This window comes from Rhinolophus sinicus, chromosome 17 (genome assembly GCF_057876585.1).
Source record: "Rhinolophus sinicus isolate RSI-liver-muscle chromosome 17, RSI-T2T, whole genome shotgun sequence".
Classification (NCBI taxonomy): Eukaryota; Metazoa; Chordata; class Mammalia; order Chiroptera; family Rhinolophidae; genus Rhinolophus; species Rhinolophus sinicus.
This window is the reverse complement of record NC_142517.1, coordinates 182922972-182950922: the sequence shown is the minus strand read 5'-3', so window position 1 is coordinate 182950922 and position 27951 is coordinate 182922972. Positions and strand designations below refer to the sequence as shown.

At 41.0% G+C, this 27951-nt stretch overlaps 1 protein-coding gene across 1 annotated transcript in view; it reads right to left on the bottom strand.

The window, feature by feature from the left end:
- LOC141568058 (aldehyde oxidase 4-like) overlaps window positions 1–27951 on the bottom strand; it is a 143574-nt gene that overhangs the window by 76916 nt on the left and 38707 nt on the right. Inside the window, exons 7-8 of the mRNA XM_088793998.1 lie at window positions 23379–23468; window positions 3129–3207 (exon numbers count right to left, since the gene is read on the bottom strand). Of these exons, the coding sequence (XP_088650124.1) occupies window positions 3129–3207; window positions 23379–23468 (169 nt within the window). The remainder of the gene's footprint in view (window positions 1–3128; window positions 3208–23378; window positions 23469–27951) is intronic.

The window sequence follows — 27951 nt, the reverse complement described above, 5'->3', positions numbered from 1 at the left end:
TCATCTCTTGCCTCAACCTCCTACTGACAACTCTTTACATTCATTAGAATAAATTTTTTTCAGTTCTTCAAAAGCACTGTATTCTCTTGCCTCTGCCTCCACGCCCACCTTCACCCCCTGCACTGCTGACTGGAATATCCTTGCCCCCAAGCCTTCCATTTATCCAGCAAACTCCTAGTCAAACTCCTTCGTTTCCTCCCCAAACCCGGTGTGAGTGCCCTGCCTGTGTCCCCACATCATAGCACTCATCACACTTGCTGTTGCCTCTTCACTGACTGTCTCCCTCCCTAGACTGAGGGCAGAGGCTGTGTCTTCTAGCTTACATCTGAACACTAGGTGCTTAGCATAATTTGTTAGCTGAATGAGGACTTGTTCTGAGAACTGCAAGACGTGTTAGTGCCTCAGTGGCAGGCATGAGAAGGGTGTGGGAAACAAGCACACATGTTTAGGGAGCCTCTGAGACATCCTGTTTCCCAGTTCTATCGTAGAGCCAGGATCTTACGGAGATTTAGCAGCTTTCAAATGACATACCCTCTTTGCCCCTAGTACTAGCTGTGGACCATTCACTCTTAGCAGTGTATTACCTGGTTCCACAGGTTAGATTGCTTCAAACCAGGCCCGGAGGTAGGGAGGGAGAAGAGGGAAAAGTGATACAGGATCTCTCCCCAGCAGGTCTGGGCTGGGCAGCTGGGATAGGTGGGGTGACTCTGTGGGAGGCCATGACCTTGGGAAAGAGTGGAATGGTAAAAGGGAGTGGGGAGACCCTTAAATAAATTTGGCTCCTTGTGTAACTGTGTCCCATTTTGGGAATGACATCCAAGCCAGGCTCCAAGTCAGTAGCCAATTGGGGTTTTCTTGGTGCCTAAAGTTTTTATAGTATTGGAGACCTGCTGTGGGGACAGAGCCTCAGAAAGTAGTTTACAGGCTCTCGGCCTCACGTGGAGGAGTGCTGGCTCGGGTAGTAGATGTCCGTCAGCTGTGGCTGATTGGCCATCAGCTGTAGCCAGTTAGCCAATTAGCCGCCAATATAACTGCTGTGGCTACGCTAGCAGAGAGAAGGAGAAGAGAGAGAGAATGGGGCTAGCAAGAAGATGGCGGCTGGGCTGGCAAGTGTGGATGGCAGTTTGCGGACAGTGTGGATCCAGCCTCCAGTGAGAGTATAGTGCCGCCAGAGAGAATATAGTGGTATGACTCCCCCATCTATGGCTCCGTGGGTGTTCCTTTTTGGCCTCACCATATCCTGCGTTCTTGTATGGGGAGCGGGAGCAGAGACCCCACAGGCCGCCCCGCACAACAAATGGCGCAGCGAGCAGGGTCTCCCGCACGACACCTGCCTTTAGGAAAAAATTTAAAAATTATGAATATAAATTAGGTACAGGGCCTTGGAGTCCCATGAAAAGTGAAGTAGGCTGGTGCTTGTATGTGCACAAGAGGGGCTGACTCTGGCAGAAAATCTGTGTGGTTGTTCACAAATGTTCATGAGAATCACCTGCTTGAGGAACACGTTAACAATAAAGCCTCTGATGCCATCTCATAACTGTTGACTCTGTAATCAGAGGGTGGGTCCTAGAAGTCTCAGGTGAGTCCTATTTACTCAGAGCAAGTTGTTTATGATGATAGGCACCAGAAAGGAATGAACAGAGGAGGATACTGGGGAGATGGGGAATTAGGAGTGTAGGGTGGTTCTGCCTAGAGCTGCTTTTGGCCATGTTTACTTGGCAGCCCATGAATTTTCAGCTTGCTCCTAATATAGATGAATTTCTTTATTTTAGGGTGTGCAGAGAAAGCATGGTGAAGTGTGTGGTGGATTTAGAAGCGGAACAAAAGGGAAGTGATAGGGTGTACTGACTAACAGTGAGATTTGGGAGATGGGTAAGTGGGAGATGGTGGAATCAGTGAGGGAGGATTTGGCCTGTGTTCTGGTTTTCTTTGTTTTCTAGCTATAAGCCCAGTTCCTGGAATAGTGAGTGGAATAAGGACAGTAGGGATAGTATTGGCTAGAGTAGTAAATGATGGGGTAGGAAACCAGATTGAAAGGGCTTAAATAGAAAATGAGGCATCAGGCACACATAATATGTTAGGTACTTTTGGCAAGGAAAAACAGGGAGAAATGAAGTAGTGTTTTGGGGTGTGTATGTTTGGAGGCAAAAAGACAGAGTGGGGAAGAAAGTGAAGATCCTGGAGAAAGGGGGGTGATATTGTCTTGTATATCACTGAATCCCTAGAGCCCCACACAGTGCCTGGCTCCTAACAGGTACTCAATAAATATACATTTTTTTAACTTATATAACAAACATACATTTTTTAAACTTATATAATAAATATATACTAAATACACATTTTTTATACATTATATATTTTGAAATACTTATCGTCTCACAGGAAGTTACAAAAATAGTACAGACAGTAGTCCCATGTGCCTGTGTCACAGCTTCCCTCAATGAGGACATCCCACATAGCTCTAGTACAACATCAAAACTGGGAAATGCGTCAGCACTACACTGATAACCACACAACAGAGCTTATTCAGGTTTTACCACTTATCCGTGCACTCACACCATGTGTGCAATTTTATCTCATAAATAGATCTGTGTAATCACTGCCACAATCACTCCTTCGTGGTACGTCTTTATGGTTGCACCCAAACCCAAGAAGATCTTTTTGAGGTCCCGATCCGAGATGGAGATCTGGGAGTGCATTCACTCTACTTTGCAATTCTGAAATATTTTTCTAAAACTTTGTTTTCTGTAATAAGGATTATGAAAGGAATAGGCGACAAGTCAATGAAATGCCCTTGTGGGAAACTCTTGTCAATGATATATGCACCCTCGAGCAATTGACTGGACAATTTTACATTCACACTCCTGAATACGAAACCATCACCAGGGTGACTACGGGGCTCAAAAGTCTAAAGCTATTTCTCAAGTTGTCACACTCGTGGTTCACTGGAGGGGGTCTTTTGGTTTTGCTTAGGTGAAAACCACAACAACGAAAGTACAAATCTATCACTTTTAGATACAATTGGACTCTATAAATTGAACACAAGGTTATTTACCCAGAGCCAATACCAAGTGACTTTCTTCAGAAGCCTTAGCATGTTCACTTTTTACCACCCAATCCAGACTGACGACAGTAAAACGTAAGGATATGGACTTTCCTCAGGTAGAACAGTAGATTTTGTTCCGGATCAGCACTCTTCTCTATGACCTAGATTGTGAAATGAGAGAAGGAATTTAGGAAGACAATAGCAACATGTTATGACAATCCATTGTGTGGGGGCATGTTTCTGATAGGTGGTGGCTTCACAGGGAGAAAACAAAACACAAAAGAAATCTTTTTTAACACCTGGAACCAGAATTTTGAAGAAATTATGGAGCATTATTTCAGTGCCTCTGAATTTTGTAATATATATGACAATTATAAATTCTGGGTTGTTTTATCCTTACAGTTACCTGGAAAGGACCCAGATGGGGAAATGGATGCAAAGATTCCAAAATTGATTCAAGGTAACTCGTGGCCAAGAAAGTCATAAAAAAAGGTTAGCCAGAAATAATTTCCTAAGGTCATAAGGCAGTGTATTATAGGGGATCCACTCCTGTGTCCCCACGTTGTCCTCCCCAATGAACTAGAGGTGCCAGTAGGTGAAGGAAGTGCAGAAGGGAGCATGAGTCTCCACTGTGTCTCTCATGTTGTACTTTAGGCTGCAGCTGCCAATAGATCAAGCTGGCACATGAGATGAAAGCTACCTGCCCTCCCTGGCCCAAGCAGTTCCTCTGCTGGGTATAGTTAAGCAAGATTAGAGAGGAGAATGGAGAGAAACTTACCTGGAAGGGTAACACTGAACCCAAAAAAAGAGGGTATCATTCCACTAAAACTGTTTTTATTGTTTTTACCCCTGAAAAAGCAAAAAATGACTTTATTTTCCATAACTGCCTCCTATTTCTAAGCCTCCTTCCGAGCCCTCAGAGGATCTGAGTAGCCAGAGATAGCACAGCACCCATTATGGAATTGAAGAATCAATGCTGAACATGGAGAAAGCTAGATTAGACTCTGAGAAATTAATTAAAAGCTGCTAACTGCAATTCTGACGTATCAAATCCATAGTATTCCCAGCCGTTTAAAATAAATATTTCAGGAATCATATGAAATGCTGGTCATAACATTAGTTGCACTCACAAAATTGTACTGGTACCATCTGTTTTTTTCAATAATTGCAGACACTTAGGAAATAAATCCTTGTTTAGTAAGTACATGAAAGCAGGAGCAACCTCACTGGTAACCAGAGATATGCAAATGAAACCCACAATGAGATAACACTTTACACCCATCAGATTAGCAAATCTCAGAAAATCTGTTTATATGAAGTATTGGTACTCACAGATTGGCAAATTATATATTGGCCAAGAAGTGGCACCCATCATGCAGTGTGAACTGTGGGAAATGTATCTTGTGCAGGATTCTGGAAAGCCCCCTGGCAGGACCTATGAAATCAGCATGCTACAATTTCACTTAGAGAGTCTCTTGCCAGTGTCGGTAAGGAGACACATGGTAGGATGTTCACTGTGGCATTTCTTGGGATGGTGGGGAACTGGAAGCATCCCGTATGTCTATCACTAGAGGACTGGATAAGTGGAATGAAAGATGTTCACAGGCTGGAGAACTATGCATGCAGAACCAATGAGCCAGGTGTTCAAGGAGCAACATGGATAGATCGCAAACACAGTGGTGAGTCACAAAAAACAAAACAAAAGGAGATTCATAAATCACAGTGCCACTTGTATAAGTTAAGAATATACACACGCTCATGCACAGCCAAACACTGTACAGTTGACCTTTGAACAACACAGGGTTTAGGGGCACCGACCTATCCCCCCGTGCAACGTTGAAAATCTGTGTATAAATTTTAGCTCACCCAAAACTTAACTATTAGTAGCCTACTGTTGACTGGAAACCTCACCGATAACAGACAGTCGATTAACACATATTTTGTATGTTACATGTATTATATACTGTATTCTTACAATGAAGTAAGCTAGAAAAAATGCTATTAAAAAAATTATAAGCTGAAGCTGAACAATAATGAAGCTCAACTACAATTATATATATATATATATATATTTACAAGAAGTGGAGTACAGCATTAGAAATAGAGGCAGTGGTAATGTAATGGCTGTGTGTGATGTCAGAGGGGTAGTAGATGGGGGGAGAGATTTAAATGATGTCTAACTATTAAATTGTTTTGTACACCTGAAACTAATAAAAAAATTTATAAATCTGCAATGACCATCAGAGCACACATATTCACTGATATGTGGGGTATAAAACTTAAAGCAACAAAGGAACAAGACAAACAAATAAAGAAACAAAAACTCATAGACATACACAACAGTTTAGTGGTTTCCAGAGGGTAAGGAGGGAGGGGCTTAGTAGATGAGGGTAAACAGATTAAATATATGATGATAGAAGGAGAACTGACTCTGGGTAGTGAACACACAATGTAATATATAGATGATGTGTTACAGAATCGCACACTTGAAACCTATGTAACTTTACTAACCATTGTCACCCCCAATAAACTTTAATAAAGAAAAAGAAAACTTCAAAAAAAAGAAAAGTATATAAAATATACATTTATAGGATTTATTGAAAACACCCTGCCTATATGTAGACCTGTGCAGTTCAAACCTGTTATTCAAAGATCAACTGTATAAATTTCAAGGATACAGGTATATTTCTAAATAACTATATGGAAAGTGTAAGGGAAGAATATATATTTAAAACGCACCAGAGTCTATGCACATGGGGGGAAAGAAATAAAGAAAAGACAGGAAATCAAAACAAAAACAATAAAATAATGAAAAGCAAAAGAAGAGCCTTATCTAGACTGAGAATGATGCATCATTGAAGGAGTATGCTTTGCTCAATTTTGTGTCACTGGGTCTAAAGGAAGGAAATACAACCACAAAGATAACAACAAAACCAATTTCTTTGAAGAGGTGTATGTATTTCTGGCCCCACCCTACATTTTTTTTTTTTTTTTTTTTTTTTTTTTTGCCATCTGTAACTTGTCTTAGAAATTTGTAAAACAGAGAAAAGTAGTAAAAACATCAAAATACCAGATGTGAATTCAAGATTAGAGACCTGGAGAGGGAATATTCTAATGTGATAAGTGGTTTTATTCACCAACAAAGGTAAGGTAGCAAAACTCACTTTCCTTGCACTCAGAAAAGTTCTTCACTTTTGAATTATTACAAATTGTCACTCAGCAATTATTTTTCTGCTATTCTATTTGGCTTCTGGTCACTCAAGATCCTCACCTATGGGTAAACATTACCACTAAAACCAGACTTTTTCTTCTTTTGTTTCCACTTTTTGTTTTTCAGTTCAGAAGGTTTCCTAACAATGATGTTTCCCTGCTCTTTGACAGGCAAAATTGCCAAGAAATTTTTCCTTGATTGAAGTTGTGTTTCCTCGTTTAGGGAAGAGCACCCATAATCCAGTATAACTGAGGCTTGAGAAGAAAAATCACTAACACAAAATTTCTTCCCCAAATAATTTCCTAGTTTAATATTTTACTAGATTTTTCCTCAAAGCACCTCAAAGTTTTCGTTTACTCATCTTGCTCATTAAAGTCCAGGGTGGAGAACAACTGAGCATTAGCGTTGCCACATTTCTTCTGCAGTGGAAAAAATAGGTTACTTATTCCATTGAGCAGAGGTGCTTCAGCCTCTAGGTCAATTGATCAGCCTGAGGGGATTTATTAAGGCAAAACAAAATCGTTCTTTCCTATTTGCATCCTCAATGTCATACATGCCTCCTATTAAAATAGCATTGGCGAACTTGAGTATGGCTAATAGCCAAATAAAGAGGGGAAAGACATAGTCTTTCATACCTGTGTCAGAATTCACTCCCATTGTAATCTAATAAGTAAAAATGAGAGTTCCTTACTGATTCCAAAAGAAAAGTGAAGAGCAATCAAAGGCCCCCATGCTTTAATAATTTTGCAGTAAACCTTGAACTAACAACCCATGTTCAATTTCATACCACTATATACAGGGGGTGCCAAAAAATGTATACATATTTTAAGAAAGGAAAAACTGTATTAAAATTGTAATATTTAATATATACCTATAACAAAAGATGAATACAAGTCATGTGTATACATTTTTTGGCACCCCCAGTGTATATGACTTGAAAAAGAGAGAATTGAGAGGTTGAAGAAATAAGAAATGGCATGATAGTGTAAATATTAGCTTGGCTTTTGTTCCTGGTATCCAAAAGTTCATATAATCATTCACAAACTTACCTTTCTTCCATTCACAAAAAAAATCAGCTCATCAGAATTAGGAAGAGAAGGCATTATGACAGAAAAAAATGCTTCCACAATAGAAGTTTTTTTCTGCTAAACAGCCGATATGTGAGGGCCAAAGCCTGGATGTCAATCAGTCTTGGGGAAGCCCAAGCTGCAGCAGCAGCTGATACAGGATGATTTATAGCCACACTGCCAGACAGGAGCACCAGCCAGGGCTCTCTGCTCACCCCACCTATAAGCATTGCAAATAACTCTTAGCAACGCCCTGTTTTCTTTCCCATGAGTGAGCCAAATCAGAGTCTTTGCCATTCCCCTTTGAAGTCCAAGATTGTTTCTTTTCCAGGGGAATGTGTTTAAAGCCAGGGAGTAATGAATAAAAATGTTGGATGGCGAGAAGGGGAAAGATTTAGTATGAATTTCGGAGGTAGAACCCACTGGCTCAGTTAATAGGTTAGATGAGGGTCAGGGTAATGGAAAGAGGACTCAAGGATGAGGCCTGGGTTTCTGGGTTGAGAAATTGGGTGAACGGTGGAGCCATTTTTGGAGATAAGAAGAGTGGGGACATGACATTAGGGATGGAGCCAAGGGAACCAATATCCTCTCTTGGGTCTGTTCAATTTGAGTTGCCTGTTTGACTTCAAGTGCACGTGTCAGTTGGACATAGGAATCCGGAGGTCAGGGGAAGAACCTAGACTGGGGTGCAAACCTAAGAGTCATCAGCTCAGGGATGATATAAGCAAAAACCCTGTGGGGATTGTAATGTATGGCAGAAAATCTCACACTTCTACTGTGGCAGGATATTTTGAAACATTATCTGATGTGCTTCCCGCTTACCATTCCTTTCCCCACTTTTCAGGTATCAGTGAGGGCATTAAACACTCCTGGCCTTCAGCGTGGCATTCTTATGTTAGGAATAGGAGTGCAAGAAGAATCTAATGAAGGCTCAGACTGAGCTTTGAAACAGGCCTCGAAACTCTTGGCAGAGACATCAGGAACAAAGACAGGTGACACTGGACAGATATGCCAAACTGTCCTTAATCTGCTATAGGAACTTTGTCCTCTTATTGAGTTTCTGCTGCCAGTGGAATGGGGCTTGAGATAGAATTTAAATATATATATATATATATATATATATATATATATATATATATATATATATATATTTGATCAAGCAAGTATATAATTTATAAAAGGGGTGCCAAGAAATGTATACAAATGGACACTTTGATCAACGTTGCTCAAGCAGTAGTTCTCAGTAATCAGAAGTGTGTGGACGCTGATGTAACCATAGTGAAACTACTTTGAGCACCTCTTGTAATTGCAGAAGTCAAACATGACTTGTATTCATCTTTTGTTATCGGTATATATTGAGCATTACAATTTTAGTAGTTTTTTCCTTTCTTAAAATGCGTATACATTTTTTGGCACGCTCTGTACACACACACACACACACACACACACACACACACATGCATGCACGCGCGTGCTGTCAAACAATTAAGTTCGCGAACTTATTGCAACGATGTTGCTAACCGTTTTTAACATCAGAGGGATTATTCATTATGAATTTGCACCAACTGCACAAACAGTTAACCAAGTTTACTATTTGGAAGTATTGAAAAGGCTGCGTGAAAAAGTTAGATGGCCTGAACTTTTCACCAACAATTCATGGCTCTTGCATCATGACAATGCACCAGCTCACACGGCACTGTCTGTGATGGAGTTTTTAGCCAGTAAACAAACAACTGTACTGGAACACCCTCCCTACTCACCTGATCTGGCCCCCAATGACTTCTTTACCTGAAGATAAAGGAAATATTGAAAGGAAGACATTTTGATGACATTCAGGACATCAAGGGTAATACAACAGCTCTGAAAAAGAGTTCCAACATTGCTTTGAAGGATGGACTAGGCGCTGGTGTAGGCACATAGCTTCCCAAGGGGAGCACTTTGAAGGTGACAGTAGTGATGTTCAGCAATGAGGTATGTGGTACTTTTTTTAGGATGAATTCATGAAATTAATTGTCACACCTTGTGTGTGTGTGTGTGTGTGTGTGTGTGCGCGTGTGTATTTACATTAGTGTAATAGCTAACCTCTTTATTCAGTATCCAAGAAAATGCCAAGTGAAATGCTCCCCTAAATTAGCTCATTTTAATCTTCATGACAACCTTAGAGGTGGGAATATAATCTCTATTTTACAAACGAAGGATCTGAGGCACCACAGAAAGATAGTTACATGTTTTGTTTGTGTCCTACAAAATTCTCGTTTATAATCTCACATGCTTGTTTCCTTAACCACCTGGTGAGACAGTAAATAATTCTATTTCCCTGGGAATGCTGGGTAGTATCCCCTAACTGAGTAATAAAGTTTTCGCTACATGTGAAATAGAAACTATTGCAGGTTTAAATGTCAGGGCAATTCATCCGCTAGCTTTCATCCCTCAAGTTTTCAAAAATTCCAAGACCTGACTCTGGGTGTCTTGTAGCCACGGGCTGAGTTGGCTTAGTTTTACCATTGCTGGGATGTGCTTGGTAGGAAGACCCAGCACGGTTCTCCTGAAATGTGTTGACAATTCCAGGTCCAGGCTATTTTGATGTCCTTTTTCAAGCAGATGAAGCTGCAGTGTCTCCCTGGTGAGTAGAAATGTGTATATACAGAACAGCGACTGTCCTTTAAGATGTAATAGCACAAAGATGCTTCAGAGCCCTAAGGCTCTTTAAGTGTGTGGTAATACAGTGATGTGTTCCCTCCTAATATGTGAGGGAGTTTTAGGTATTTCTTGAGTTTCTGCTTTGTCAGTAGGTTTGGAACATGTTTGTTCAAAGATGTGAAACTACAGATTTTTCCTTGTTACAGTGGGAAGTCTCAACCACCCTGAAAATGCAGGCCATGTTGGGAGCTTGGCTGCTTCGTAGGCCTGGAGACCTCAACAAGGGACTACCCTCTCAAGTCTAAAAGCACCAGATGTTGAAACACACACTTACCATGTGTCCATATGTAGCAAATCAAACACCCAGGCAGAAATAAGGCTCCTTGGGACAGAATTGTCTAAAGCATACAGTTTTCCTCAAACATTTCCACAGCTTTTGTCTATAATTTACAATCTGTACTTGATTTTGGTGTTTCTGCGTTCTGGTTCATCTATAATATGGAGCCCTTGTTTCTGCTACTGAGAGGCTGGCCAAGAATCCCTTAGCATTCTTCGGCCATACAGTTGCTACCTACCCCAGGAGCTCAAGCAAACTTCCATATGACGGCAGGATAACATTGCCTTTTTCTTCTTCAGTCAAGAATGGGCTCTTTTTGAAGCAATTCTCCATGGGTGTATCGGACCTGAGAAACAGTGAACAACTCCCCTTCCTACCTACCCCTCTGCTCACTGCCTCTCTTACCTCCACGTAGACAACTGGTCTCCACAGAGGGCAGTTCTATTAGTGCATTCCATATTGTCATTGTAACAAAATTAGTTATTTTTAAAGGCTTTTGTCTTTTGCAACTAGGACAAGGCAAAGACTGACAAAGTAGGTGTGTCCCTAGCCCTCCTTCCTCCTCTCTTCGCCTCCTTAAGGTCTTTTGTTCCTCCCCACTGGTCTCTGATGGTGGGGAGGAAACGAAAGGAAGACAGAGCTGGAAGACAGACAAGCCAGACTAGGGTCAGAATTTGGTGGGTTTTGGAGAAAGAGCGTTCGCAGGGCTTTGGAGAATTAGGAGGAAACAGGCTTCCTAAAAGTGTTATGATGAGTTATCAATCTCAGTTAACATTCTTCAAATACACAAATATTGGCAACATATTAGCATTATTTTTGGTTATCAGACTATTTTTTAGTGCTGTTTGGTACACGGACCCGTGGGAACAGGAATCTGTTGGTACACGATTCTGTCCACCCAGGACCAAAACATTTATTTGGATCCTAGTGTACTTTGTTGGAGGGACAGCCAGTCATATTCTCTGGGGAGGATTCTATGACAGTAATATTGCTTCTTACTTTCAGCTCAAGTCTCCTCTATCTCAGGACTCACCCGCCTGCCTTCCTGGATTCTGCCCTCTGCTGGGCTGATGTAGCCCAGTTCAGGGGTTCATGAAAATGTTTTCCTTTCTTTTAAAATCACAATCATAATAAAAGGAATATAAACCAGCCTCAACTGTATTTGTTTTTGTATCAATACAGCTGGAAAATATAATTTTTAATGTTTATGAAGGAGCCCATAACGGCAAAAGCCCCCCAAACAGGCCCAACCCTGCACTGCATCCCCAGTTGCAGGGCCCACTACCATTGGGGCAGGTTGAACTCAGGGGTGAAACATTTGTGGCAATGCTTGTCAACAGACCGACGCCAAATGCTTCAACTTTGCTTTTAATAAATTCAGTATGATAATTTGATTTTCATCTGTTTAATTCCTCTCTTGCTCAACTGTCCTGAATTCCGGTGGCCTCTTCAAACCTTCGCACATCAGCGAAACTAATCATTTCACAGTCTCAGTCAGTCTCACATTCCAGCTACTTATTTCAGTGTGTCAAATCCATTCTTTCACAGCCTTCCATATGGCTAAAGTTATTTTCGACACTTCCAGTGGAATTCCCTGGCATGAACTACTGCAGTTCTTTCCCTGGCTTTGATTCAACTAAATTTAATGCAGATACAAGTTTTACTGCTTGAGGAACCTCAGTTATTTCTCCTATGGTGGATGCCACTCTGTAGCATGGAGCACCCAGGAAGACAGGAGGTCTTAAGGACCTGCTACAGCAAAGGGGTCTACGTATGTCGTCATGGTCACCATAACCTTGACTCTCATGGCCAGGTTGCAAGCTTCGCACATGGACTTCTCTTTTCTATTGTGGGCCCTCAAACTCATTTTCAACACTGCAATTGGAATGATGGATTAAAAACACAAATCTGAACATGTCAGGTGTGTATGCCTAAAACCCCTCAGTGACTTGACCTATTTTGGGAGAAAACTAGATGCTAATGCATCCACACAGTCTGAGGGAGTGGCCTCACCCGCCACAGGCTCTTCATCCCACTGCTGATGCTCACAGCACAGGCCTTCTCCCGCTTCTTGGACCACACCCACATTTCCCACTCTAGAGCCTTTTAGTGGATTTCCCTCTCGTGAATTATTGCAGTACTTTCTCTAGCTAATTAATGTTCCATTATTTTTCAGGGAATGGCATTACGATCACTCTCTCTAAAAGTTGTCTCTGACCCCGAAATCTAAAAGCCCCTGATATTATCTTCACTGACTACTTCCTATTCTGAGCACCATCAAAGCTTACAATGACGTGTGTGATTACTTGTTTAATGTCTGTCTGTTCTATTGGATCGTGAACTCCACTGGGGCTGCTCTGTCTTGTTCACCATGTGTCTCCAGCGTCTAGCACAAAGCCTAGTTCACTTAAGACTTTATAAAGACAAAAGGATGGTTTTTTTTAGAAGAATGAAGTCATACTAAAATGAGATGTTTACAGTAAGATTTTAGAGTGAGTCTGCTATGGGTTTCCTGTTCTTTCTCTCTAAAGAATTGATAATAAGCCTGCACAGTGTGGCTGAGAGAATAATCTATGTTCTTTTTAGACCCCCTACTGGCTGATCTGTTTTTCTTGTCCCACTACGAGTCCCGCCATTTCAGGGCACTTAATGTTCATCACAGACAGTTTTTAACTTGCTCAAAGAAAAGTCTTTTAGTACAAAATCTCTATCAGTTGATTTCTACTGAAGTCTTGGCCTCCCTCCAATTTGCTTGGCATCTTCCTGGATGGCTGTTTAATGTTTTAATGAAAAGGATGGGGGGATGCTGTGGCTTGGCTTAAGTTGAGTATCTGTGTTCTGTATCTGTGTTCTCTTTGGTAGCTTCATTCTCTCTGCAAGACTGGCATTGTCTCCATGACTGTGCAGTGGGCAAGGTACCTGCATTCTGGAATAACAATAATATGAGTTTATTTTTACTGAGTGCTTTCTATATGCCAGGTACTGTTCTAAACATTAGCTCATTTAATCCTCAAACAAAACGAATGAGGCAAGCACTGTTACCATCCCCATTTGGAGATCAGAAAAACTGAGGCCATAGAGTTTAAGTAACTTACCCAAGGTCATAGTCTACTAATTAATACAGCCAAAGAAAGATGCGGGAAAAAGATCATTTAGTCTTAAGTCTTAACATTTACACTATCAGGGCAGATCAAGAGCAGATCAAGTAAGACATTCCTTGCTGGGCTTCAAAACCCCATCACAACCCAGGAGCAGTTGGATTTTCTCTGAGGACTGTTTTTCCTGGACGTTTCTTCTGATACTCTCTCCTCATGACCTTCTGATCTCTAACACTATCTCACATCATGCACCCTATTCAACAATCCAAGCCTACTGTCATGCCCATAACTGACAAGCAAGTCCTCTGCTCTGTCTAGCCACTTGGGCTCTTTTGCTTTCTCCTTTTATTTGTGCCTGGTCTTTATTATGTTTTTTTACTCTTTAATGCTATGTCTCATGCTTATTTCCTCCCACCCCAGTTTATTCCTTATTTTATTTTCTACTCATTTTCCCTTTAAGCAATCACTTGTGATCATAATGCAATCAAATTGGCAATTAATGACAAAAAGATATCTAACCATGGATCAATTTTAAAATAAAATTAGAAATATTTCGGTTCAAAGAAAGAATAAAAACAGAAAATAAAGCCACAAAAATGACAACGAAAACGTTTTCTATCAAAATCTATGAGATGCAACTAACACTATATTCAGGGGGAAATTTCATAACTTCAAATGTTTTTATGTTTAACCTAGAATGATTGAAAATTTAAAAAACCCTGAATGTTCAACTTAAAAAAGTAGAAAAACAAATGAAGAGAAACTAGGAATAAGTGTATAACAAAGATACAAGCAGAAAAAATATTTAGAAAATAGGTTGACTAGAATCGATGAATAAAACCAAAACTTTTTAGGAAAATCTAATAATTAAATATCTAACAAGTCTGCTTAAGGGAAAAATGAGAAAATTCAAACAAAATTAGGAATAAGAACTAGGATATAACCATTATGTTCAACTTTATGCCTATAAGTTTGCATTGCTTATGGTACCAAACATTTGTAATAAGAGAAATGTAAAAAAAAAAATTGATATAGAGATACTAACTATATATCTATACGATATAGAGATACCATGGAAAAAATTTTTAGCCATTAAAAAGAATAAAGATTTCTATGTGCAGGATGTGAAGGGCCATGGCCCAGTATTAATCCTTCCAAAGGGGGATTCCTAGAGTCTTCTCTCCCCAGTCCCTCCACTCTGTTCCACCCCCTTCCTTCTGCCCATTCACCACACGTTTTCCTGCAGTCCTCTGATTATGTCTTTCATCTCCTGAAGGCTTGAAAGCTCTCCAATCATCAAATGCAGCAAATCTCGTACTTGAAGCTCTTAACTGCTTGGCAGTAAGTTTAAGAATGTTTATTTCTAAGGGCTATATATATATACATATATATAATATAAATATATATATTTGATTTGTATATCAAAAAAGAAATTATATATATGTGTGTGTATATATATGTATGTATGTGTGTATATATATATATATATATATATATATATATATATATATATGGTGTTTAAGAAATTCAAGACATAGCTCCCACCCTCAAGAAACTGGCAGCTGCATATAATGATTCAGTAAAAATTACAAAGCAAGATTTTGTTAAGTACCCAGAGTCAAACTTGCAGGGCTGGAAAAGTGGCATGCAAACATTGGTTACTTTTGTTGTTGTTATTTTTGTTGCCAGAGTTCCAACAGAAATTTCTCATGACCTGAAGAGAATGTAAATTACCTCCCTAATTTCAAACTCCTGCTTCCTGTAGTCAGCCTCCCTTTTCACTCTTCACATCATCCTCATACGAGGTGCTTCAGTGTGGAAGATGACAGCTGCAGAAGGAGAGCACCCCAAAGGAAAAAGTGAGAAGGAATGAGTGGGAATTTAGACAGGATTTACTGTGTTGAGTGGGTTTATGGTGGTGCTATCTGCAAAATCAGTTTGTTTGTGTATATAAAAATTGGACAAAAAGAAATTTGATATTATGTGTTTTTCAGTGTTTGAACATTTATGTTAGAATACTCCAGACTGGACAACTTGTTTTTTTCTATTCATTCAACAAATATTTATTGAGTACTCATGAACTGATCCTAGTGACTATTGTACAAAGTGAGAGAGGAATAAAAAGCCCAAAAGATAATGGCTGTAGAATCACTGGAGAAAGGAAAGTTGCAGAGGCAACATGATTTAAAGAGGCAAATGAATAAAATATAGAAGTTAGTGAAACAGTTTCTCAGTCTCTGATGAAGAAAGGTTCTTGGCATGTCACACTTCAAAACACATCTACTACCAGGTCCTTGTGGTTTCCCAGGATTACAAACTCATTGATGTAGCCAGCACTTTCTATGAGACATCAAAACAGTCGTGGGATTTGTTCAGAGCTGTGGAAAATTCAACTGAGGTGTTTTATTGCATTTGGCAGACATGGACTTAGATGTAGCCTTTTATGTGGTAGCTCTAACATGTTAGGAACAGCAGGAAGAGTGTCACCTGCTCAGAAATAATTCAGTCACAAGGCAGAATGTACTTTGATGGCTGTAGGAAAGAGTTATAGCCTACCTATATTTATGTCATCTAAGACATATCTAGAAAACACCATCTTTCAGTATGAAAATCAAATTCTGGAGATGAAGAACTGTTTTTGTAAGGATTGTTGTTTTTTGTTGTTGTTGTTTTTTGCGCTGACACGCTCACTTGAGAGCATCAATTTGAGTCTTTGTATTCAGAGTTTACTGAGCTGTAGAATGAATAAACTATACATCGTCTACCTTAGGCATTGCATAGTAAATATTTCATGGCTTTAAATATGTGCCATGATTAGGTACGTGTTTTTTTTTGTTTTTGTTTTGTTTGTTTGTTCTTTTGATTAAAAATATCCTGTAATGCCTCATCTGGAGAGAATTTTTTTTCTTTTTATTATTATGATCATTTATTAGTTTCAGGTGTACAAAGCAACGTAATAGTTAGACATTTATACACCTCACAAAGTGATAATCCACCCCCAACTACTACTGAAATTATTTTTTTTATTTTTTAAAATTTTATTTTATTAAATTTATTGGGGTGACATTTGTTAGTAAAATTACATAGATTTCAGGTGTACAATTCTGTATTACATCATCTATAAATCCCATTGTATGTTCACCACCCAGAGTTGGTTCTCCTTCCATCACCATATATTTGATCCCCCTTACCCTCATCTCCCACCCTCCACCCCCCTTACCCTCTGGTAACCACTAAACTATTGTCTGTGTCTATGAGTTTCTGTTTCTCATTTGTTTGTCTTGTTCTTTTGTTGCTTTTGGTTTATATACCACATATCAGTGAAATCACATGGTTCTCTGCTTTTTCTGTCTGACTTATTTCGCTCAGCATTACACTTTCAAGATCCATCCTAAGTTCCTTTTCTGGAGACTTTTCACTTGCTTTCTGAGCTGTCTTGTTGCCTTGGTTATTCATGGCAATTACTGATTTATTATTTCTCTTCCTAGACATCTACATGAGTGGCTTCTGCAACAGGTTGCTAGGAAGAAGTCTTTCTTTTGTTTTCCAGTACTTGTTGGTAGGATGTTTTATTTTCTCTCCGACTGCAGCCTTTTTTCTCTCTTTCACACGGCAGTGCTATGTTTTCTCTGCACTATACCAGCTCTCACAAAATGGGGGGAGTCCCGGGGATATGGGCTTCTCCTCTGTTAATAGTTCGCCTGGGTCACAGGGCGCCATGTCCATGTGGGTATGCGGAGAGCTTTTGAAGTTCCAAAGCTCTTCCTGCACCAGATTCAGAGCCTGTATGTTTCAGCAGTTCTGTTCACTCCTGCAGGGATCCACTCAGCTAGGTGGGGCGTGGGGCGGGGTGAGGTGTGAGAGGTGGCCCAGAGCAACGGTGGCGACCACCACCACAGCCGGTCCTATTTCCACAGCTCCCTCCCCTTTGCCGGAACTAGTTGGGCTGCGAATCTGTGTCTGTGGTCCACAGTTCTCAGAACAGCAAATATTCTGTTCTTCTGATCTGACACTGCTACTGTTCTGCTTCTAGCACTGGGCAGGTGGGGGCGGGCGAGCTCTGGGAGGGTCAGTAGGGGGCGGCTAGTCTCAGTGCCTAAGGCTTTTGTTCTCTGCTCGGCAGTGAGGGCTTAAACCACCGTGTTCAGCCTTCTTCCGTCAGTCTTTTCTCCGAGGTCTCTGCCATGAGCGTTGGGTTCAGCTGTGTTATATGCTGCCCCCTCAGCCCTGTGGGCCATAAGCGGAGCCCTAGCAGTCCGAGTTCTTCCCTCTCCCGCAGCTGCTGTAGTTCCGGGATGCAGCGAGCTCCGAGCACTGAGCTAGGTCTGCATCCTGTGCCCGCACAGCTCTGTCTCCGCACTTCTCCCTTCCCTCCTCCCCCGCTCGCGCGATTCGCCCACCTTTAGGTGAATTTAGTAGTGGGCCTCTTCATCTTGCCTGTCTGCTGTGCAGGGAGTCCTTTGCGGAGTTATTGTTGTTCAATTATTTGTAAATTCCAGGGGAGCTTTACAGAGGCTCACCTCACGCTGCCATTTTGATCCCTTTCTTTTTTTAATAACATTTTTTTATTAGTTTCAGGTAAACAAAACAATGTAATAGACATTTATCATTTATATCCCTCACACAGTGACAACCCCCCTCCCCCATCTACTACCACTCTGATATCGCATACAGCTATTACATTTCCACTGTTTGTTCCTAATGCTGTACTCCGCTTCTCTAAATATATATAATTGTAGTTAACATTCATTATTGTTCAGCTTCAACTTCAGGTGTACAGTTCAGTGATCAGGCATCTACACCATCCCTGGGGTGGTCTCTTAACGAGACAAGTGTCCATTGGATACCCTACAAAATCTTTACAACATTATTGATTACATTCCCAAAATTGACTTTCGTAACCCCGTGGCAATCTTGTGGTTACTAACTGTGCTTTCTAATCCCCTCACCTTCCCCCTTATCCCCAGAACCCCTCCCATCTAGCAACCCTCAGACTGGACAACTTTTGAGTATGCTTTGGATACTAAAACTACTGAGTGTTTATGCCTTTTGAACATGACCTAAAGTACATTGGCTGCAATTATTTGGCTTTTCTCAACTTAACACAGTAGAACTATTTCAGTAGGAAATACAACCAATCTTCCTTTTGAGCTTACACATAGGGAAAGTATTCAATGAATAGAATTAGGCTAAATGTTACTCTGTTGAAGTTATGGTGACAAATATTTCCATAGGTTTTTCTCTACGGTTCTCTTAAATTGCCCTCAATAAATCACCTTAGGTACTGACTATGCTTTATGCAGTGAATTGAGTGAATTAATGATGTTTGATAACTGAGAGCCTTAGAAATTCAAGTGAATTGTGCATTAAAATAAATGAGTATTTACTTTTACAGTCACCATAGATTATCACTCATTATACTCCAATATTTAACACAGACTAATGATAAGAGCTAAAGAAAAATATGTTTTAGGCATAGCATCTTAAATAAGAAAGTTTACAAATACGAAGCAAACAACCATAAAAGCCTTCTGTTCTCCCATTTTTCCAAAGAACAGAAATATTTTGGTGTAGGCTTTTATTTTCTTTATAAAATCAGCATGGAAGTAATGCATACAATTGAAAAAAAATGGTATATTTACTTAAACACCCCATTTTTGTTGAAGCTCCAGGAACATAATTGCTTATACACATAATTGGAGATTACATGATATTTTAAAAGTATTACCCTATTTCCCCGAAAATAAGACCTAGCTGGACAATCAGCTCTAATGCATCTTTTGGAGCAAAAATTAAAATAAGACCCGGTCTTATTTTACTATAACATAAGACATGGTCTTATATAATATAATATGTCTTATATTAATTTTTGCTCCAAAAGACGCCTTAGAGCTGATTGTTCAGCTAGGTCTTATTTTTGGGCAAACACGGTTAAATGTGAAAATTCTGTAAATAAGAATTACAAATTTGAGTTGCCCTTATTTTATATATACTTTAGATATAGATTTTTATACTAATGAGCTGCCAAGTCTTTAACTTATTCAGAAAATCAACTTTTGTTCTTGAGCTCTGAACATTAGGCAACAGCATTTAAAATCAATCATGGAATCTAAGACAAAAATTTGGAAGACAAGGTTTAAAAACAGTAAATAAAAAAATTGAAACAACCACTATAATTAATTAGCAGGAAAATAGTTTCTGTTTTTAAACATTTCATCTATGTATCTTTCAAAAATGATTTGTTGAACTTGTATAAGCTTATTTTCTCTTCCAAACATGTTGGTAGTCATTATTTTTGTGGATATATTGAAAGGATTCCTAATTCTTTGACATAGCAAAGCAGAGACTAAATGTACACAGTACTTACTTAGCTAAAGATAAACTAGTACTTTATGTAAAAATGTTTTATGTTTAATCTTCTATGTTAGATCTTGCGACATTAGTATCATTTTATATGAAGTTCCTATCAGCATGAGTAAACTGCAGTCAGTTCAGAAGCTCACATTCTTCAGTTTAAGTGGGAACTAGACTTTTATCAAAATTGAAACAAAGAAAAAATTATGAAAGGCAGAAAATGCTCTTTAGGTGCATCATATTTATGCATAATTATTTTTAAAAATGTATAGAACTTGTTTAAGAAACAGCACATAAAACAAAGGAATGGCCTCATAAAAATCTAGGGATTTTTTTTTTCCCTTGTGAGCTTGTTTGCAAGTTTAAAATTGAGGGTTTTTGTTTTTTTTCCTATAAGGGAAGCTCAAATTAAGTAAAAGCGAAGTCAAATTAGCATAAAGTTATCTTAAGTTAAAAAAGGCCATCTCTTTAGTTTCCAACAAACCAAAGAGTTATGCAACTTTTAAAAGCAAGTACCCACTGGAGGGATATGGGAACTGAAGGAGTCAGTATGTAATAAAAGCCAAAAGCTAAACACATAAGTAAAACAGAATTTATATTAGGCTATCAAATTCTTCTCTAAACAACCTCTTATCTAAATAAAGAAAAGATTTACAGATGGATAACCGGAATTCACCAATATTCAGTAGGGTCAAATTTTATCTAAAAAAGTAAATTTGTATTTATCACACAGAATAGGAATTCGAATTTTTTTCAGTACTTGTTTATGAGAAACCCAAAGCACAAGATGACATCTTCACAGCATAATTAGTTTAAAAGACATTTTTTTGGCTTTAAATCTTTATATGTGCAAAGGAGCATGATAAATAAAAGTAATTAACGTCATGGGGACAGCTTAAGGAATATAGTCAATAATATTGTAATAACTATGTATTGTGCCAAGTGGATACTAGACTGATTGGGGGGATTGTTTTGTAAATTATATAAATGTTGAACCTCTATGCTGTTGTTGTAGGATGGCTTCTTTTTGTTCCTTGTCCAGGGAACACCTCTGTAGACTGGACTACCTCCACAGCTAAAGCCAAGACTCAGTCCCAGTGCTGGATCCATGCACAATTGCCAACATCTGCTGGAGGAAGACCTCCCTGGAGTATCTATATGGCAAGTCAATCCGAACGGACAATGATGTGAAACAGTACTACCTAGCCCTCCACGTGGAAGTCTTGGAAGGGCACAGTCAAGCGTATTGGACTGCATGGACCAGCCCTGCTCAACCCTTTTACCCCACCCATGTTGATAAATGGAACTGCCAGAGGCCGAGCGGGCAGTGAGCTTGGTGCAGCTGAGCCTCCCTCTTGGCCCGCATCACAGGACTTCAAAGGTTTGGACTGGACATTATGAAAAACTGGACTTCATCACAAACTGGACTTTAAAGATTTGGACTGGACGTTATTAAAAATTAGACTTGGCAGTGTGGCCCTTCTGATCTTGGTCATTGGTGTGTTCAAAATCATGGTTGGGCAAATGTTACGGTAGGGTGGTCTCACGCTAGTATCTGTACCAATGTTCTTGATACAGCGTTAACCACAGGTATGAACCCCATAAACACCTCCCTCACGTCTCCTGATGTAACTCCATTGTTTCTTTTTATCTGTTTTCTCCCTCATTGAGGTGATGTTGTTTTTCTCCCCCATTGAGGTTAGTTTTGTTTGTTTCTTTGTTCCCTCACATGAGAAACTACATGTTGGTTAGTTTTTTTGCTCCCTCACATTAGAGACTGCATGTAAGGTGATGGTTAAATTTTGTCTGTTGACTCTTTGTTTTCTCACATAAGAGACTGCATGTGATTACCAATGAACAGAAATTTTGAGGCTGAATTATAGAGAAGATGTTGGAGAAAATTTGCCTTCATTGGTTGATGTGAGCTTTTGTCTATTCGCTTTTGTCTGTTACTACATATGAGGTAATGGTTAGCTTAGGGTTAAAAGAAGTCTGTGCTGTGATTAGGGGTTGAGTACATTCCCCCTTTGGTCTCATTCTCCCGAGTAGGGGAGGTACGAGATGATATTGCTTTCTGGGTCTCAATCTCCAGAGCAGGCGAGATATGGGATGAGGCTGCTTTTCTATATACGAGATAATGTTGCTTTCTGTCTGTTTCGCCCACATCAGCAGATGAAGTAAAGAAGTAGCTAAGTTATAGCAGGATGATGTGACAGGCATGTTGCCAGGTTTTGGAAGACCTTGGGCCGATGGTCCCAAGCAGGAACAGTAGATGTTGTTTGTCTGGATGAACTAGACCTTCAGCCGAATAAGCAATATTTTTATCATCGACTGCCGGACCCTCCCGGAACTGGCCATTTCCAGAGGGGGAGGCAGGAACAAGGAGCTTGGCTCTAAGGTACATGTGAGAAAATATATGACAGACCTTAGGTGGCATAAGGATTGATTGATTGCTATTTCAAGAGATTGCTATTCAGAAGACTTGTTGTTCCAGGACTGCCTTTCAGGATTGGATTGTTTCAGAGTAAGAGATCGGAACTTGCCTCAATGGACAGTAGAGACTTCTTTTGTTGGTGAATTGTCATCATTCTAGCATCTTTGGGAACTTGTATACAGCTTGCAGTTTGCAGTATCAGAAGACTCCCTAACTTCTAACAACAACAGCAGCAACAGAAGCAGCATTCTTGGGAACCAGCAAGCAGCAGTGGGAGACGCCTGAGTTTCTCTCAGCTGCAGACCTGGCAAGGTTTTGATTCCTGACTGTTCCATGTTGTTGTTCCTATGGTTTGGTGAGCTTTTGGCATCTACTGTAATAGTTACTATTGTGTAGAGTTTATTACTGCTTTTGGATACTCCTTATCGATGTTATTTGTGTATTTAGCCAAGTGATTTTTGATCAATAGTAAACATATGTTGGGATCTCTTAAACTTATATGTATGTGCACTCCTTCGACATGAAATTGTTATCAATATAAATAGTTTGGTCTTAACCACCTTTACTTCCTGTCATTAGCATATTCAATTAATTGCCTTTGTCTTTTGCTATTGCATATTGCTAAATAAATTAGATATTGCTAAATAAATAAATAGCTAAATAAATAAATATTAGGCCCTCTCTAGTGTTCTCCTCCCCTTTTCTTTTCCCTGCTCATCATTACAGCTGTACACCTGAAGCTAATGTAATACTGAATGTCAACTGTAACTGAAAAATTAAAAAATCAGAAAAATCATTAAAAGAGGGCTTTTTTCACTGTTAGTCACCTTAGAAGTGTTGTCATTAAATTTAAAGCAGGCGAACAAGTTTGCAAAGTCCCAGCTGATGAAACAGTCATCTTTCTGCATTTTATAGCTTTGTCAGCAGTTTTGTCATTTGCAGTTTTCTGATATATATACAGGAAGTTACGTACACAGGAAATTATAAGCAGACACACAAAGAAGAATTTTACTGTCCAAGTTCAACACCCAATGCTATGGAAAGTGGGTGAATGTAACCTGAATACTGACTCGTCAAAGTGATAAGCATACAGATCTACCATATAACGCATTCAGTGTCTTGAGCTACAAAAATACTTCTAACAATTTAAGTGACAACTTAGCTCAACCAGTGCACACCAGCTGTACTCACCAGCCTGGGCAGCTCCTCTGGCATTTCAGGCTTTTCCTTCCAGTTCTTCTTCACTTGTTTCCTAGGTCCAGAGCATAGCAAACCAATACCCTGAAAATGAGGACAGCCCTGCAATAGTGAAATGCTTTGTCCAATATTCCCAGGGAGGACAGACCACTGGTGATAAAATCCTCAAATTAATGCTGGCACGTTTTTGTCCTTGCTTAGCTTCAAGGGAGGAATTACATCTTTCCTACACTTGGGAAGCCAGGTACCTGCTTCAGGTAAACTCTTTTACCTGTATCCAGAAGGCACTAGATGAAGAAACATCCATTTGTTGGAAGCCAAATATACTTGTACATGCATTTGCACTTGCATCGTTAAAACACAAATGTATAATGATAGTCTACTGAGTTTTTGAAAAGTTCGACACACGGGTTTAAGACTGGGTTTAAGAAACATTCAAGGTATCTATTTAAGACACTTCTCTTTATAGAATGGATTCCTTCAGCCTCTGCCAAGTAGTTTTCAGTTTCTGTTTCTTACCAAGATGTTTTTCAAGAACCACTGAATCTACTGCAGAAAAGGCCAGAATGACTTAACATGCTCTGCTTAAATTCTCTTTGCTCCAGAGCACAAGGATAAACGCCACCACTTTCACCTTGTGCTTTAGGGTCCTCAAGTGCACTGGGTGTGCTCTTTACAGGCATGTCCTGGGGGCAGTACTGAGGAGTGGCTGCTGCTTGGCCTGGTCGCTGTCACCAAGCCCCTGAGATTGTGGTCTTGAGCAAAGCCCAGACTGGCAGGGTCCAGATCCTGGCCCCCAGCACTGAGAGCCGCGGCAACACCACTGGGGCAACGGCGCCCGCCGCGTGCACAACACCACTGGGGCAACGGCGCCCGCCGCGTGCACAACCACCGCATGTTTCTGCGCCTACAGTGGGGCGGGGCGGACGTTGACACCTGTGGGCCCCCAGGTGAGAGGCTACGAAACCCTACCCGGCTGCCCAGTCTCAGTCCCAGGTCCTGATGACCCCCCTCCCGGGGGTCTTTACACCCCAGAATCCGGGTGTGGTGGAGGGAGGGCCACAGTCTGTTGACTGTTGGTGTATCCGCGATGCAGCGCACAATGTCGGTTGAGCTAAGCAGTAACGTTTCAGGCCCAACCATAATTCTGCGCTCATCACGAGGAGCTCCGCGTCCCCGCGGGGACCTCGCCACACCTTTATTGGCTCAGATTATTGGCAAAGCCGAGAGTTTGGGCAGCGGGAGAACCTGGCTCAGAACAGCCTGTTGGCTTCTGGCCAGGGCTGGCTTAACTGCAAACCACCAAGTTCCCGCGCAGCGGCCACAGAGGCAGGCAAACTGAGTCTGCACGTCTCCCCCTACAGGTCACCCGGAGGTCCCCGCGGCCCACACACCCATTTCTGGTGACTTCCGCTCCCTCATGTTCCGGAAGGGCTTCTCCCTCCCGGTCCTGTCCTACTGTGAGCTCCCTTGGCATTAAGTGGCTTCATCTGTGCCACTACCAAATGACACTTGCCCAGCAGTCTGTACAGAGGAATCCATGGCTCCTCACTGGAGTCTCGTGGGTGTGGTAGGAGCACGGGACAGCCGTGAGGCAGGAGACAGGGCTTTCATACTTCACCCAGGCCCTCAACACCCTGGGATTTGGGGGGCACATGAACAGAGGCTTCCTGGTGCTCCGGCTGCCTCCATCTGAGGGTGTGTGTGTGTGTGTGTGTGTGTGTGTGTGTGTGTGTGTGTGTGTTTTCAGGCCAACAGAGGAGAGGGTTTTGTTTTTCAAGGAGGTGTGCATGGGGATAGGGGGGTGAGGCATATAGTGGGGGACTCTTCAGGGCCTTTAACGTCTTGCTGGCTAATAGCAACCTCCTTGCGGGTGGGAGGTCGGCTCTTTCTGAATGGGGGCTCCTGCGATAAGTAAGAACGGAGCCTCAGCACTCCACCCTTAGTTTCAAGGTGCTTAGTGCTTCCCTTCTACACCCACCTCGCAGCTCTGCCTTCCTGTGGAGCCTTCCCTGGCTCAATCCTTCCCCTCTCGCTTCCCTGTTTTCCTTCTTTTCTTTCCCTCTCACTCCTCGCCATCTACATTTTTCGCTCTTCCTTCTCTGAAGTTTCACCCACTAGTGACTTTTCTCCAGTCAGGGCTCGAAGTGCTCAGTGCACTCGTGCCTCATAAATCTGCATCCGAGAACCTTTGCCAACCGAGGATTAACTGTTGGATAAATCCCTTGGCTGACTACCAGGGTATATAAATCTAAAATTCACCTTGTTCCCTTAGAAAGCAGCTCCTCCTCCTGTGCTGCCTATTGCTACCATGTCCTCCCACTCACCTGAGCAGACCTTAGATTTATCTTTGACTCCTCTGTCCACTCTGTCTTATCAGATGACAGGGGCTGGAATCTCTATTACCAACGGCACTGTTCTCCCTCAAGCCTTTGTTACCTTCTGACTATTCCAGTAGATTTCCAACTTTATGTCCCATGCTAATTCATGTTATACAATCTGTCATGTTATACAATTAAATGCGATTATGTAATTTCATTGTTAATAAATCTTCAAAGGTCTGCATTGTTCACAGAATAAAACCTGGACTTTTAACTTGTATTTAAGCCATGATCCGATACATGCCTGATCCATGAAAATATAGTTTTCCAGTTTTCTCTCCAGATTTCCCCCATTCATTCTCTATCCTCTAGCCAAACGAAATTATCTATGTTCTGATCCATGCCTGGTACTTTTCTGACCCCCAGCCTTTGCAGCTCTATTTGCCTCCACCTGGAATTGCTTTTCCTTGTGTCTACTCCTCTAGATCATGTCGCCTCCTCCTCCTTACTGTCTATGGACTGCATCTGGCACAACACTTTCTACTTTGGGCTGCTTTCATTATAAGACCATATACAATTAAATTATAAACTCCATGAGGTGGGATATCTGAGATTTATTTTTGCCATTTCTTAAATGCCTGGCCACAACTTTTTAGGTGTTCCGTAAAAATGTGGTGAATAAATATATGAATGACTATGCATCTCAGTCTGCTCTCTCCTCCCTCTCTTGCCTTAGCTCCTGGAGAGAAATGACTAACAGTTTAACCCACAAAAACTACTGCCACTGCCATAGAATAATTGATCTGTTGCCTGATTTACAGATCAAAAATGTAGAACTGAGCTACATTTTTTCACATGCATCTTAAAATGTTTAATCAGATCAGGTTTGCACATATTCGGTGGCTTAAAGTAGTTATCAACTGACACTAAGTTAGAATAATGGGTTAATGTTTATAGCAGCCCTGCCAAACCTTAAACACCTATCTTCTTTGCCACTGTGACTCAGAAAGTCTTCCTTTGACCAGTTCTCCATTATGGTGTTGTGGGTTAGAAAAATCAGAAAACACAAGGCTGGAAGTGTAGAGGGCTGGCTGGCGAGTAGTAATGATCATTATTATAATAATCACTGGTAGCATTAATTTAGCTGTTAATGTGTGCTGGCACTGGGTTAAACACTTTTACATCCAAGCTCATTAGCACAGGGACCCTACTAGGTAGGTACCATATTTTCTCTATTTGACAGGTGTGGAAGCTGAGGCACAGGTAGGTCAAAACTTGCTCAAGGTCACGCTTACAGCTGGTTTAAGTGGCAGAGCTGGGATACGAATCAAGTTAATCTGGTTTTAAAGTCCCCGTGTCATTTGAAATTTTGTAATCACTCAGCATTTTCTGAATATTGGAGCTCAGTCCTGGAGGCAGAAGAAATAAGACAAGCTTCCTGCTCTAAAGCTTGCAATGCAGCTGGGGACAAAGAGAGAATCAGAAAACACTGGGGATGAGCAAAGCGCTCTCAGTTCTCGGCTCCCTCAGTGGTCAGACACCAGTACTGGGAGGTTTGTGTGTCAATCGCTTGCTTCCATGTCTGTTCCTCTGCAGACTCTGGTCGCCTTGGGGCAGGAGCATGTGTCCTTACGATAGCTCTCCCTTGGCCCAGAACAATGTCTCACACAGAGCAGGTACATAAAATGTGCTTGTGGAACTAAACCAAACTACTAAGTAGTGTTGTTGTTCGGAAGACAAATGTAATAACAGGACAGATGTGAGCCGGTCAGTCTGAGTGGGGTCATTGGGGGGTTCAGGGAGGAGACTTGAGAGATGAATACAGTTTGGAGGTTGTTATAGACAATGTTTGTGGCCTGCCACCCCCACCCCCGAATAAAAATTCATGTGTTGAAATTCTAACTCCCAAGGTGATGGTTTTGGGAGGCAGGGCCGTTGAAAGGTGATTAGGTCACCAGAGTGGAGCTCTCACGAGTGGATTATTGCTCTTATACAAAAGACCCCAGAGAGCAATTTTGCTCCTTCCACCATGTGATGACACAGTGAGAAGATGGCCATGTGTGAAGCAGGAAGCGACACTCAGCTGACACAAAATCTGCTGACACGTTGACCTTCCCAGCCTCCAGAACTGTGAGAAATAAATGTTGTTTGAGACGCCCAGTCTATGGTACTTTGTTACAGCAGCTGGAACTGACTGAGACAGAGGTCCTTTGCCTTTGCTGCTTTTTCACTCCTCTCTCTCTTTC